The 13167-nt window shown below is 37.3% G+C and overlaps 1 protein-coding gene across 1 annotated transcript in view; it reads right to left on the bottom strand.

Annotated features, from left to right (window-relative positions):
• LOC130835728 (ATP-binding cassette sub-family C member 4-like) overlaps positions 1 to 13167 on the bottom strand; it is a 145867-nt gene that overhangs the window by 73347 nt on the left and 59353 nt on the right. The window contains exons 16-19 of the mRNA XM_057707519.1: positions 12263 to 12403; positions 11428 to 11465; positions 10939 to 11033; positions 8915 to 9061 (exon numbers count right to left, since the gene is read on the bottom strand). Coding sequence (XP_057563502.1) covers positions 8915 to 9061; positions 10939 to 11033; positions 11428 to 11465; positions 12263 to 12403 — 421 coding nt within the window. The remainder of the gene's footprint in view (positions 1 to 8914; positions 9062 to 10938; positions 11034 to 11427; positions 11466 to 12262; positions 12404 to 13167) is intronic.

The raw sequence follows: 13167 nt of genomic DNA, 5'->3' as shown, positions 1-13167 counted from the left end.
CCAGCCTGACAACAAGTGCTAAAGGAACTTCTCTAAGTAGGACACACAAGAAAAGGAAAACACCTACAAATACAAACCCAAAACAATTCAGAAAATGGTAATTGGAACACACATGTCAATAATCACTTTAAATGTAAATGGATTAAATGCTCCAACCAAAAGACACAGACTGGCTGAATGGATACAAAAACAAGACCCTTCTATATGCTGCCTACAAGAAACCCACTTCAGACCAAGGGATACATACAGACTGAAAGGAAAGGGATGGAAAAAGATATTCCATGCAAACAGAAGTCAAAAGAAAGCTGGAGTAGCAATACTCATATCAGACAAATTAGACTTGAAAGTAAAGACTATTAAAAGAGACAAGGAAGGACACTACATAATGATCAAGGGATCCATTCAAGAAGAACATATCACAATGGTAAATATCTATGCCCCCAATATAGGAGCACCTCAATACATAAGGCAAATGTTAACAGCCATAAAAGGGGACATCGACAGGAACACAATAATAGTGGGAGACTTGAACACCCCACTTACATCAATGGACAGATCATCCAAACAGAAAATAAATAAAGACACACAAGCTTTAAATGACACATTAGACCATCTCGACTTAATGGATATTTATAGGACATTCCATCCAAAAACGACAGACTACACTTTCTTCTCAAGTGCACACGGAACATTTTCCAGGGTAGATCACATCTTGGGTCACAAATCAAACCTCAGCAAATTCAAAAAAATTGAAATCATATCAAGCATCTTCTCAGACCACAACGCCATGAGACTAGATATCAATTACAGGAAAAAAACTGCAAATCATACAAACACATAGAAGCTAAACAATTCACTCTTAAACAACCAAGGAATCACTAAAGAAATCAAAGAGGAAATCAAAAAATATCTAGAAACAAATGACAACGAAAACACAACAACCCAAAACCTATGGGATGCAGCAAAAGCAGTTCTAAGAGGGAAGTTTATAGCAATACAGTCCTACCTTAAGAAACAAGAAAATGATCGAATAAACAACCTAACCTTACACCTCAAACAACTAGAGAAAGAAGAACAAAGAAACCCCAAAGGGAGCAGAAGGAAAGAAATCATAAAGATCAGAGCAGAAATAAATGAAAAAGAAAGGAAAGAAACCATAAGAAAAATAAATAAAACTAAAAGCTGGTTCTTTGAGAAGATCAACAAAATTGATAAACCATTAGCCAGACTCATCAAGAAAAAAAGGGAGAAGATGCAAATCAACAGAATTAGAAATGAAAAAGGAGAAGTCACAACGGACACCTCAGAAATACAAAACATCATGAGAGACTACTACAAGCAACTATATGCCAATCAATTGGATAACCTGGAAGAAATGGATACATTCTTAGAAAAATACAATCTTCCAAGACTGAACCAGGAAGAAATAGAAACCATGAACAGACCAATCACAAGTACAGAAATTGAGGCAGTGATTAAAAATCTCCCAACACACAAAAGCCCAGGACCAGATGGATTCACAGGCAAATTCTATCAAACATTTCGAGAAGAGTTAACACCTATCTTCTCTAACTCTTCCAAAATATTGCAGAAGGCGGAACACTCCCAAACTCATTCTACGAGGCCACCATCACCCTGATACCAAAACCAGGCAAAGATGTCACACAAAAAGAAAACTACAGACCAATATCACTGATGAATATAGATGCAAAAATCCTCAACAAAATACTAACTAACAGACTCCAACAGCACATTAAAAAAATCATACACCATGATCAAGTGGGGTTTATCCCTGGGATGCAAGGATTCTTCAATATACGCAAATCAATCAACGTGATACATCATATCAACAACTTGAAGGATAAAAACCATATGATCATTTCAATAGATGCAGAAAAAGCTTTTGACAAAGTGCAACATCCATTTATGATAAAAGCTCTCCAGAAAATGGGCATAGAAGGAAATTACCTCAACATAATAAAAGCCATATATGAAAAACCAAAAGCCAACATTGTTCTCAACGGGGAAAAACTGGAAGAATTCCCTCTAAGAACAGGAACAAGACAAGCGTGTCCACTCTCACCACTATTATTCAACATAGTTTTGGAAGTTTTAGCCACAGCAATCAGAGAAGAAAAAGAAATCAAAGGAATCCAAATTGGAAAAGAAGAAGTAAAATTGTCACTCTTTGCAGATGACATGATATTATGTATAGAAAACCCGAAAGACTCTACCAGAAAACTGCTAGCACTAATTGATGAGTTTAGTCAAGTAGCAGGATACAAAATTAATGCACAGAAATCTCTTGCATTCCTATACACTAACAACGGAAGAGCAGAAAGAGAAATTAAGGAAACTCTCCCATTCACCATTGCAACAAAAAGAATAAAATACCTAGGAATAAACCTGCCCAAGGAGGCAAAAGATCTGTATGCAGAAAACTTTAAGACATTGATGAAAGAAATCAAAGACGACACAAACAGATGGAGGGACATACCATGTTCCTGGATTGGAAGAATCAACATCGTGAAAATGTCTGTACTACCCAAAGCAATTTACAGATTCAATGCAATCCCGATCAAATTACCAATGGCATTTTTCACAGAACGAGAGCAAGAAATCTTACGATTTGTATGGAAACGCAAAAGACCCCAAATAGCCAAAGCAATCTTGAGAAGGAAAAATGGAGTTGGTGGAATCAGGCTTCCTGACTTCAAACTATACTCCAAGGCCATAGTGATAAAGACAGTATGGTACTGGCACAAAAACAGAAAGGACGATCAATGGAATAGAATAGAGAACTCAGAGGTAAGCCCAAACACATATGGGCACCTTATCTTTGACAAAGGAGGCACGAGTATACAATGGAAAAAAGACAGCCTCTTCAATAAGTGGTGCTGGGAAAATTGGACAGCAACATGTGAAAGAATGAAATTAGAACACTTCCTAACACCATACACAAAAATAAACTCCAAGTGGATTAAAGACCTACATGGAAGGCCAGACACTATAAAACTCCTAGAGGAAAACATAGGCAGAACACTCTATGACATCCATCAAAGCAACATCCTTTTTGACCCACCTCCTAGAATCAGGGAAATAAAATCAAGAATAAATGAATGGGACCTCATGAAACTTAAAAGCTTTTGCACAGCAAAAGAAACCATAAACAAGACTAAAAGGCAACCCTCAGAATGGGAAAAAATAATTGCCTATGAAACAACGGACAAAGGATTAATCTCCAAAATATACAAGCAGCTCATGCAGCTTCATACCAAAAAAGCAAATAACCCAATCCACAAATGGGCAGAAGACCTAAATAGACATTTCTCCAAAGAAGACATACAGATGGCCAACACACACATGAAAAGATGCTCAACATCACTCATCATCAGAGAAATGCAAGTCAAAGCCACAATGAGGTATCACCTCACACCAATCAGAATGGCCATCATCACAAAGTCTGGAAACCACAAATGTTGGAGAGGGTGTGGAGAAAAGGGAACTCTCATGCACTGTTGGTGGGAATGTAAGTTGGTACAGCCACTATGGAAAACAATTTGGAGGTTCCTTAAAAAACTACACATAGAACTACCATATGATCCAGTCATCCCACTCCTGGGCATATACCCAAAGAAAACCATAATCCCAAAAGAAACTTGTACCATAATGTTTATTGCAGCACTCTTTACAATAGCCAGGACATGGAAGCAACCTAAATGCCCATCAACAAATGAATGGCTACAGAAGATGTGGCATATATATACAATGGAATATTACTCAGCTATAAAAAGGGATGAGATGGAGCTATATGTCATGAGGTGGATAGAACTACAATCTGTCATACAGAGTGAAGTAAGTCAGAAAGAGAAGGACAAATATTGTATGCTAACTCACATATACGGAATCTAAAAATGGTACTGATGAACTCAGTGACAAGAATAAGGATGCAGATACAGAGAATGGACTGGAGAACTCGAGTTATGGGAGGGGGCGGGGGGTGAAGGCGAAACTGAGACGAAGCGAGAGAGTAGCACAGACATATATATACTACCAACTGTGAAATAGTCAGTGGGAAGTTGTTGTATAACAAAGGGAGTCCAGCTCAAGGATGGAAGATGCGTTAGAGGACTGGGGCAGGGAGGGTGGGGGGGACTCGAGGTGGGGGAGTCAAGGAAGGGAGGGAATATGGGGATATGTGTATAAAAACAGATGATTGAACCTGGTGTACCCCCCAAAAAAAAAAAATAAATAAATAAATAAAAATAAAAATAAAAAATAAAAACTCAGTACCTTGGATATAACAAGAACGAAGAGACGATACACCTTGTCAGTTAAGCCAGGTCAATTAACAATGAAACTCCTGTAGTGTCTCCATTGTGAAAGGAGATGTGAGCACTCAGGGGACTTAAAGGATTTTCATTTAAGTTTTAGAATTCCCTAATGTTTGAATGAAATCTACTCACCTGGTCTAAAGACTTGACAATTTATTAATAAACAGCAGTTTACGTGATAGTAGGAAAAACCACTGACTGTCCAGATTACACAGGTGCTGCCTTTTACTACTCTATTTGTGTCACAACTATTTATTTAACCTTCCATCAAGGAAGAACAATTTTCTGGTAAAAATGATTACTCACCATTTTGCAATAGGTATTTATTTTTCTTCTATTTACAGGGCTATGTCAAGACAAACATTTAAAAATTGACACCAATAAGAAATACTTTTATCTACAGTATCACTCATGGGTGGAATTCAGCCATATTTGATTCCCTTTTCATTTTTATGCTGAATGAAAGGGGGAATTAGAGAAGATTTATATTAACATGAGACATAATTTTAAGACGTTACTGTCATTTTATTCGCCCAAAAGGAAGACTAATAAGTTTATAGTTCACCCAAAGGAAATAAAATTTATAAGCCGAGGCCAGTTTGACACCAACAGGAGAAAAAAGAAAAAAAAATTCTAAAAATAATGACTGCATATAAGACAGAAATCACTTCTTTCTTAATTTATTTCTAAATATGTAAAGGTGGTGAAAAAAATTAATCCATGATTCTGAGTACACCTCAAAGCACTGTTGCTGATCTAGATATATGGAATTATTTATGTGAGAAAATATATTTAAGGACAAGTCCACGTACACTGTGAAATCTTCATGTGGAACAGAAAAAAGTGGGTACATTGTTTTTCTTACCACAATCTCAAAAATCTCTGTACTTTTTTATTATATCCCTTATTCAGAGTGAAGGACAAGATCAGTCACTGAACCAAAAGAACACTTCCAGAAACATCCACTTGAAGCTCAGAGAAAAATCATTAATTATGACTTAAACATCCCCAAATCAGGAACTTAGGCTAAAAATCAACCATGGCAGATACCCTGGTTTCTGCTGACGTATTAAAAACACACTGCTCTGTAGCACTGCTTTCTCCCAATAGCAGACCTGCAGACAGGATTTCCTATCATGAGGAGCATGACTATATTTGGGATAATGACTGGATAAAGATTCTTTAACTCATAACAGGTTTAAAATAGACATTCCAGGCATTCATGAGGTTGAAAATTTCCCCATGGGGTACAATGTATTAAAATGAAAATTTAAAAAAGAAATGAAAGGAAAGTATCTCCAGAACAGAGAAACTGATTTTATGATAGCTTTCCATTTAACCACAGTATTTTAATAAACTTCCACTCAAAGTGCACTTTGAAGCTTTCCATGTTTTCTAGATATTAAAGAGTTTCTCCCTAAAGGAGGGAGAAATTTCTAACAGATTAAGCCTGATTTCCAAGAATGACAAAAACACTCAACACATCATAGTTGATTTCATGATAACATTACTTATGGAGAAAATGTCATTGCTGATGTTCCACCTACCGGCAAAGCATTTTTAACACGCTTCTAAAAAGCCCCCCAAAAAGTGTGTGTAGATATTTATAACGGGCAACACTGGGAGTGCTGACTTCCTTCTTCTTTCCCTAATATAGTTTTGGAGGATAAGCTCTAGCACTAGACAGTCCCTGATGGGTCAGGAGAACATTCCAGTATCTTTAAGAGTCTGGTTAGAAACTGGGTTGAATTTGCTGTAAGCTTAGAGGTGATCTTAAATAAAGAATCACTTACTTTAATTCCTAAATTCCTCTAACACTCCCACCAGTGTAATTTCATTTTGAAATTACAATTTCAAACAATTCACCTTGAAGTTCCAGGAAAATAGTTTTTGGAAATTTTCTGAAATCAAGGGCAATTCTTACATAGTTGATTATGAAAAAGAAACACACCATAGGGCTCTGCTTGTAAGTGTGTTGTGTGTATACGTGAATTGAGATCTCCAATCTACAGCCGTATTAGATTCTGAGTCTGTGTCTTTTCTATATTCTATCATAGAATATGGACACTAATTTTCTTAAAAAACAAACAATCCACTGTCGGCAATTATTTAAGTTTACAAATGCCTTGGAAGGTAGGGATTTTTTTGTCCCAATGCTTGGGACCACAACTGACAGCCAGTAGATGACCAATAAATGCTTGATGAGTGAAAAAGCCCCCTCTTCTTACCTGTTAGAACCTAAAGCCAGGAGAAGTGAAGTGACTGGCACAGCTCTCCTAAAACTATGTTCCAGCAAAACTGGGGCATTGCGACATCTCTACCTACATCCCAACTCCCTGTCTAGTAATAGTTTTTAAATGTCTACTGATGTTTTAAAATTGATCAATTATTGCCCATCACTTCTTCAGGGGCTGTAGTTTACAAGATAAAACATCAGGTATCAAGTATTTAACCCACAGGAGTGCCAAGATTCATCTTGAATATATAATTAATCCCAGGGAAATGTATTAGGTATTTGGCAGTTTCATCTCCTTGACTGACAGACAACAAAACTTGGAAGCTTGGATAGTCTGGTTCTATGAAACACAGCTTCCAGAGAACCAACATATGTGGTTTTATCATCATACCATCATATACCAGGAACAAATCTGACCATAAATAATCTATTACCAATTCCAATTTTGAAGATAAACTACAGGAAAGAGTTCAATTTAATCTACCACTAAAGAGTAAATAATTCATGGTTCCTAAACCTTTTGGGTAAACTAGGCCTATCTTTGCAGTACTTATTTGGGCTTCTATTTTTCCAAAGGAATGAAGTCCTGCTAATAGATACAGGATGGGGAGGCAAGATAAACACTAGTGTGCTGACTGCTCTAAGATTAGCAACCTTGAAGATTTAAACTTGGTCCCAAATCCTTGAATAATAAATGAGTCAGCATCTGGAGAAGCCTACATGTGCTGGACATGAAGAGTCTGCTTAACTGTGGTCATGAGCACTCAGAGGCTGTGAGAACATAAATTCAGTTCCACTTAATGACTGTAGTTTTCACATTAACTGGAAAAGCAGAGTGACTTCCCAGCTGTGATAGCACATACTCCTTCAATCACTTTCTCACTCTGGCTTCATAATAAGAGATCTGTGTTGGCTTCTGCAGTTTACCATCCTGTGCTCCACATGGTACCTGGACTAAACAACATGTGCTAAATAAATCTACACAAGATGCTGCCCTCAACAGTCTCATTTAATCCTCACAACAGTCTTGTGAAACAGGAGGGTCAAGAGTTATTCCCATCTCACAGGTGAAAAAGTTCCCAGACACCATGCAGCCATTGTCACAAAGATTCATTAGGCACTGATCATGTGCTAAACGCTGTGAATGTATTAACCTACTTAATGCCCACAATATTAAGATATTGATAAGGTAGGTGCGAGTAGCATCCCCACTTTACAGATTAAAAAACTGAGAAAAAGAATTTAAGTAACTAGCACATAAATATTAGCATAACTAGAACCAGCTATCACTATTAGTAACTAGCATCAGGATTGAACTCTGGCAGCTGGCTCCAGAGCCCACACTTTTAAACCAAGACAGACAACATCCTGCCTTGAGATGTGCATGTCTGGAGTATCTACCTGTTTTGGCCTTGGTCAAAGGCTAGTTGATTAAGGCTACTCCCATCTTCCTTCCAGCCCACATCCCTGCCTCAACAGGTCTCGTCAATCATCACCTGCAAAAACAAAGCCACTCTGGGCCTTATCACCAGTCTGACCAACTGAACAGAGTGAGCATGTACACTGATGAACTAACTCTTCACAGAAACCCAGGTCAGGAGGCTACCTTCCAAAGTAAGACAGGTCAAAGGTCTCAGGGTAGAGGCCATCAATCACTGGGAAACCATCAGGGACACTCAGATGGAAAAACTTAAAACTTAATACTGAAGATCCACCTGCTACATACCACAAAGCCCCTTACATGTCACCAAAAGTCCACAGTAAAACTATAGAGCTAATTTTATTGAAGAGGATGCTTACATTTTACCAATCTTGTATCTTAATTAATTTTTCATTACCATTTTAGGTAAACCTTAAAGTATAGGCACACATCAGAGCTCTGTGATCCGAGAAATGGATGGGAAATGAAAAAACAAACAAATAAACAAACAGCCTGTCTCTTGTAGAGATTCTTTGTAAGAAGTTCCTTCCTAGGGGACAACCTAGCTTAACACTATGTGACACAGCCAATGTTTTAGCAACTAGTAAACCATATTGAAACACATTTGCATTGAATGTAGAGTCTTTCATACCCCACACAACAAATGGATTCCTAAATCATTCTGCAAAGTGAATGTTCATTTATTTTTCCATACACACATAAAGTGGAATAAAAGCTTATATGCTCCTATATTCAGATTTTCTCTGGTAGGAGAAAAATAACGGTAAAGCTTTTCATAGAAGATGGATCAACATGCACAGTGATTTTCTTAAAGCATCTCCTCCATTTTCAAATATCAAATGTAATCAGGCACTAAATGCATTAACAAGACATATTTACTGAGAAACTTAGTGTCTGACTTACCTATTGGATTTCTATCAAAGAACAATACTGGAGCTCTCAAAATGGACTCCAACATTTTGTTGTGCAAAGTTTTTGAAGAATTAACAAGGACGTAGAATATCAACAGGGATCTTGTGATGCCGAAAAGGACAGTACCTACAGTTAGAACTGAAATAAAGAAACATTACTCAGCACAAATCTCTGCCTTTCCTTCCATGGCACTAAAGCATGTCAGGCAGTTTCTAAAGATATTATGTGTTTTATTCTATAAATATAATTTAATATATATTCATAAATAGAATAAAGAATACATTTATATATATAATGGATTCTGTAAGAGTTTAATACATTCACAAGATACATTTATAAGGAAGAACATAAAAATCACTATGTTCCTCTCATTAAATAGAAACAACACGGGAAAAAAAGTCAGGTGTAAACTACAATTTCATTCTATGCTTTCCTAGTTCAATTACAAGTTCTAATAAAAGCTCAGAAGAAAGAAAATTATAAAAAGTAGTTGATCTTCCTTTCTCCATATTTCAAATCTTACTAATTACAATATGTCCCATAATCTAAAATTGAGGAATGCTTTGGTGGCATCATGAATTAACAGGGAACAGGAGAAATGATTTACCATTTCCTTGTAAATGGTAAATTTATATTGAAATTTACTTCCATGTAAAGTAGCTATTTCCATGCCCTACTAGCTTTAAAGAGTATGAAAATATCATATTAAGTTACAAGCAGAAAATTTCTTAAGTAATTGAATTGCAAGAAAATACAAATTATATTTTAACATGAGATAATCTAAATAAACAACTAATCTCTAAGTGTTTTATAGAAACACAAAGCATTTGGAAATGAACACAATCACTTAAACTTATATTTTATTAGCAACATAAATGAGTACCTGCTATGCATATAAAAATTAAAATAGCTGCCCAACATCTCTTGAACTCACAATGCTAAGTAGAGAGGGCATAACTTCTGTAATTAATATTCCATCAAGTACTTTTCTTCTCCTTCAGCTGACACGTCACTTACTTCAACTCTGAAACCTCGAATTCCTGAATTCTATCAACAGGCATTTTCCTTAGCCCACCTATATGCATGTATAACAGAATCCCTTCCTTTTTCCTTTAAGTCTCCATAGTCCACCAATTCAGAAGGTAAACAACTAACGGATTTATATTTCTTAGCAAGAGATCAACAGAATAAACACCAAATTTCAATGAGTGGGTTCTTACAAAGATAACACACTCTATTTTTGAAGAAAGCTTGAATGAGGGTTTCCCATGGGAATATTTAATATTTTAGATGAGGATTTCCTTTAAAAGGTATGTAATGCTGCATATATTCTAAGCATTCTTTTGAAAGTAGAAAGACTCATTAATATTAGCCTGGCAAGCAAGATTTTAAATTAATCACACAGTTGCAGACACAATAACATTGTGATCTCAAGGTAAGAAAGAGAAGGAATCCTGATTCCCAGACACTGGATTTCTCCCTGCTCAGCTTCTCTCTTAAGTAATTAGTGAAGCCCAAGAGATGAGCAGTGTGGCGAAGGGGAGCTTTGCACGCCTGCAAGGGAATAATACTTTTATTTGGGGGCACTTGCTCCCAAAGGATCCATCCAAGTTCAATAATAGCCAAGGTTTATTCAGACAGAACTGGAACAACCTGAACCACAGGGTGGGGATCTGTTTCTAACCCTCTTATATCATATAATGATGTAAGATTTAGCTAAAGCAATCTATTAGAATAAACAATAGCCACATGCTTCCAGTAGCTGATTTTCTGAATACACAATCCTGGTTTAACTTTCAAAATCCAGTACAGAGCAAAGTAAGAGTCTTCATTCAACCTCTTTTTTTCTAGCAGATTTTTAAAATAATCATTCTAATTAATTCACAGAATAAACGCAACTCAGATTTTAAGCTGTTAAGACATTCCTGAATTACTCCTGGAAGCCCTAGTTGTTCACACAGGCTTGTTGTAAGCACTTCAGACTCTCGCATATTGACCAGATGACTCGATTTTACCTGAATAAATTTTAAAGTACCAGGCAGGATCAGGTGTCACAATTAGGTTTTCTTTTCCATACACCATGGCATACAGGCTACTCTGTTCATTTGCCCTATGGAACAGGGAAAAAAAAATATTATGCTATAAAAAGAAGTTAGATAAATAACAACCCCCAAAACCCCCCTCATTTTGGGAGGTGTGTTTTATGCTGGCAAATAATTTCCAGTTCACAAGGCCCTGTGTCCATCTACCTTACAAAGACTCAATTTGAATCATGACTTCTGGTTCTCAAAATGGTCTGTGAGGAAGCTGTTGAGGGTCAGACATGGGGAGAGACCATGGGAGGATCACACACCACCAGCAGGATCTTTACTTTTTCTTCAGGGAAACTACGTGAGGATCAGAAAAGGAAGCTGAACAAGCCCTGCCTCTTCCCCTGACTCTGTGGGAAATTGAGACATCACGTTGATTTTATAGCACTTTGGGTCAGACCAGGAATCACTTACCAGGATGAAAGCCACCAATCCTGAAGGACGTAGGCAACCTGGAGCAGGAAACAACAATCACTCAAACGCTGACATCATTGACACCCCAAATCCCCTCTCACTAGAATGGGTGACGGAAAGGCTCCAGACAATGGAGACGGTCCTTCCAGCTCAGGTCTGCACCAGCCCCTCATCCCACATAACCATAGATCAGGGAGGGTGTGTTACATTTTAAAATCTTTAAAAGACATCCTTTCTTTTCTAAAAGCTCTCTATCATGTATATGTGATACCAGTAAGCCTCATTTACCTTGCTCCCCACAGATAACTCATTTCAATGCAAATCCAAGCGGACTGCAAAATGCAGTAATAATAGTACAAATGTAGGGATTTTTTGAAGGAAAAAAGCTTGACAGGTACTGTGATGGTCAGTTTTCTGTATCAGCTTGGCCAGGTCAGTCTCCAGTGATTCAACCAAACACTCATCTAGATATTGCTGTGAAGGTATTTTGTAGATGTGGTTCACATCTGTCATCAGAACTTAAGAAGATCACCCTCAAAAATGTGGTGGGCCTCATCCAGTCAGTCAAAGGCCTTAACAGGAAAACCTGAGGCTTCCTGGAAAAGGAAGAAATTCTGCCTCAAGACTGCAGGGCCAGCTGCCTGAGTTTCCAGCTTACAGGCCTGCCTTTCTGATTTCATATTTACCCAGCTAGATCCCACAATCTCATGAGCCAATTCTTTGAAATATCTCTCTTAATATACATATTAAAAATAGTAATAATAAAATAAGTACATATAAATAGTACATACATATCAGGCTGAGGGCAATAACCAAAATAAATGTCCTTATTTACCTGAGCTGCAATGCTTGCTACAATAAGGAAAATGATGATAAACTGGTCAGCACCACCTGTGAAGTAATTCTTATAGGTCTTAAAATGAACTATTCCCTCTGAATAGTTCTCCAGTGATAGTGTAACCTGCATATTCTCAGTCTGTAAGGCAAAAATGACAGTGAGAGACAATACTTTAAATAATGAAACCCCAAATTTTAAAGGTTCAATAATGTCCTCCATCGCAAAGCTGTGGAAAAACAGTCACATCTCACATGCTGGTAGGAGTGAATGATGGTCCATTTCCTACAGAGGAAGGTATGGGAATACCTAACAAAACCATGTATGCATTCATCCTTGGACCCAGCCATCTCACTCCTAGAAATCTATTAGAAATAAGGAAACGTCACTTGCACGACGTTATTCACTGTTTGGCAGCTTTGCTTAAAGTTGATCGTGACTCTCAGCACACACACAACATACCTGATTCAAGTACAAATGTAAAAGCTTGTTCCAAAATAATACACAAAATGATATGGAGCTGATGTATCCCTCTAGATGACTTGTGTCACTCAGTGATGGAAACATAAAACACACTTGCGGCTCAAAATACTAGCCAAATATAGTAAACTGAGTTCACACAGCGAGATGGAGTCATGTGAGTTTGCACAGCAGAGGGACAGCATATGATCCAAATGCATTTGGTTCCTGAATTTCAGAGAGTGATTCCTGAGGGTGGAATATGAGGGAATAATCTGAGTACTTACCAGAATTGTGCAAGCTCCTGGATTTAGATAGTGAGGGTTTGGATATTGAAGAATACCTATGTATGTTTTTAAGGGAGATCTAGTGCATTTCTGTCTGGAGGATTTAGAATATATTATAGAGTCACAGGAGCCAAGGATGTCCTCAGCTCTATGCTGGTC

This window comes from Hippopotamus amphibius, chromosome 14, assembly GCF_030028045.1.
Source record: "Hippopotamus amphibius kiboko isolate mHipAmp2 chromosome 14, mHipAmp2.hap2, whole genome shotgun sequence".
NCBI lineage: Eukaryota > Metazoa > Chordata > Mammalia > Artiodactyla > Hippopotamidae > Hippopotamus > Hippopotamus amphibius.
Note: the sequence above shows the minus strand (reverse complement) of the source record. Positions and strands in the feature narration are given on the sequence as shown.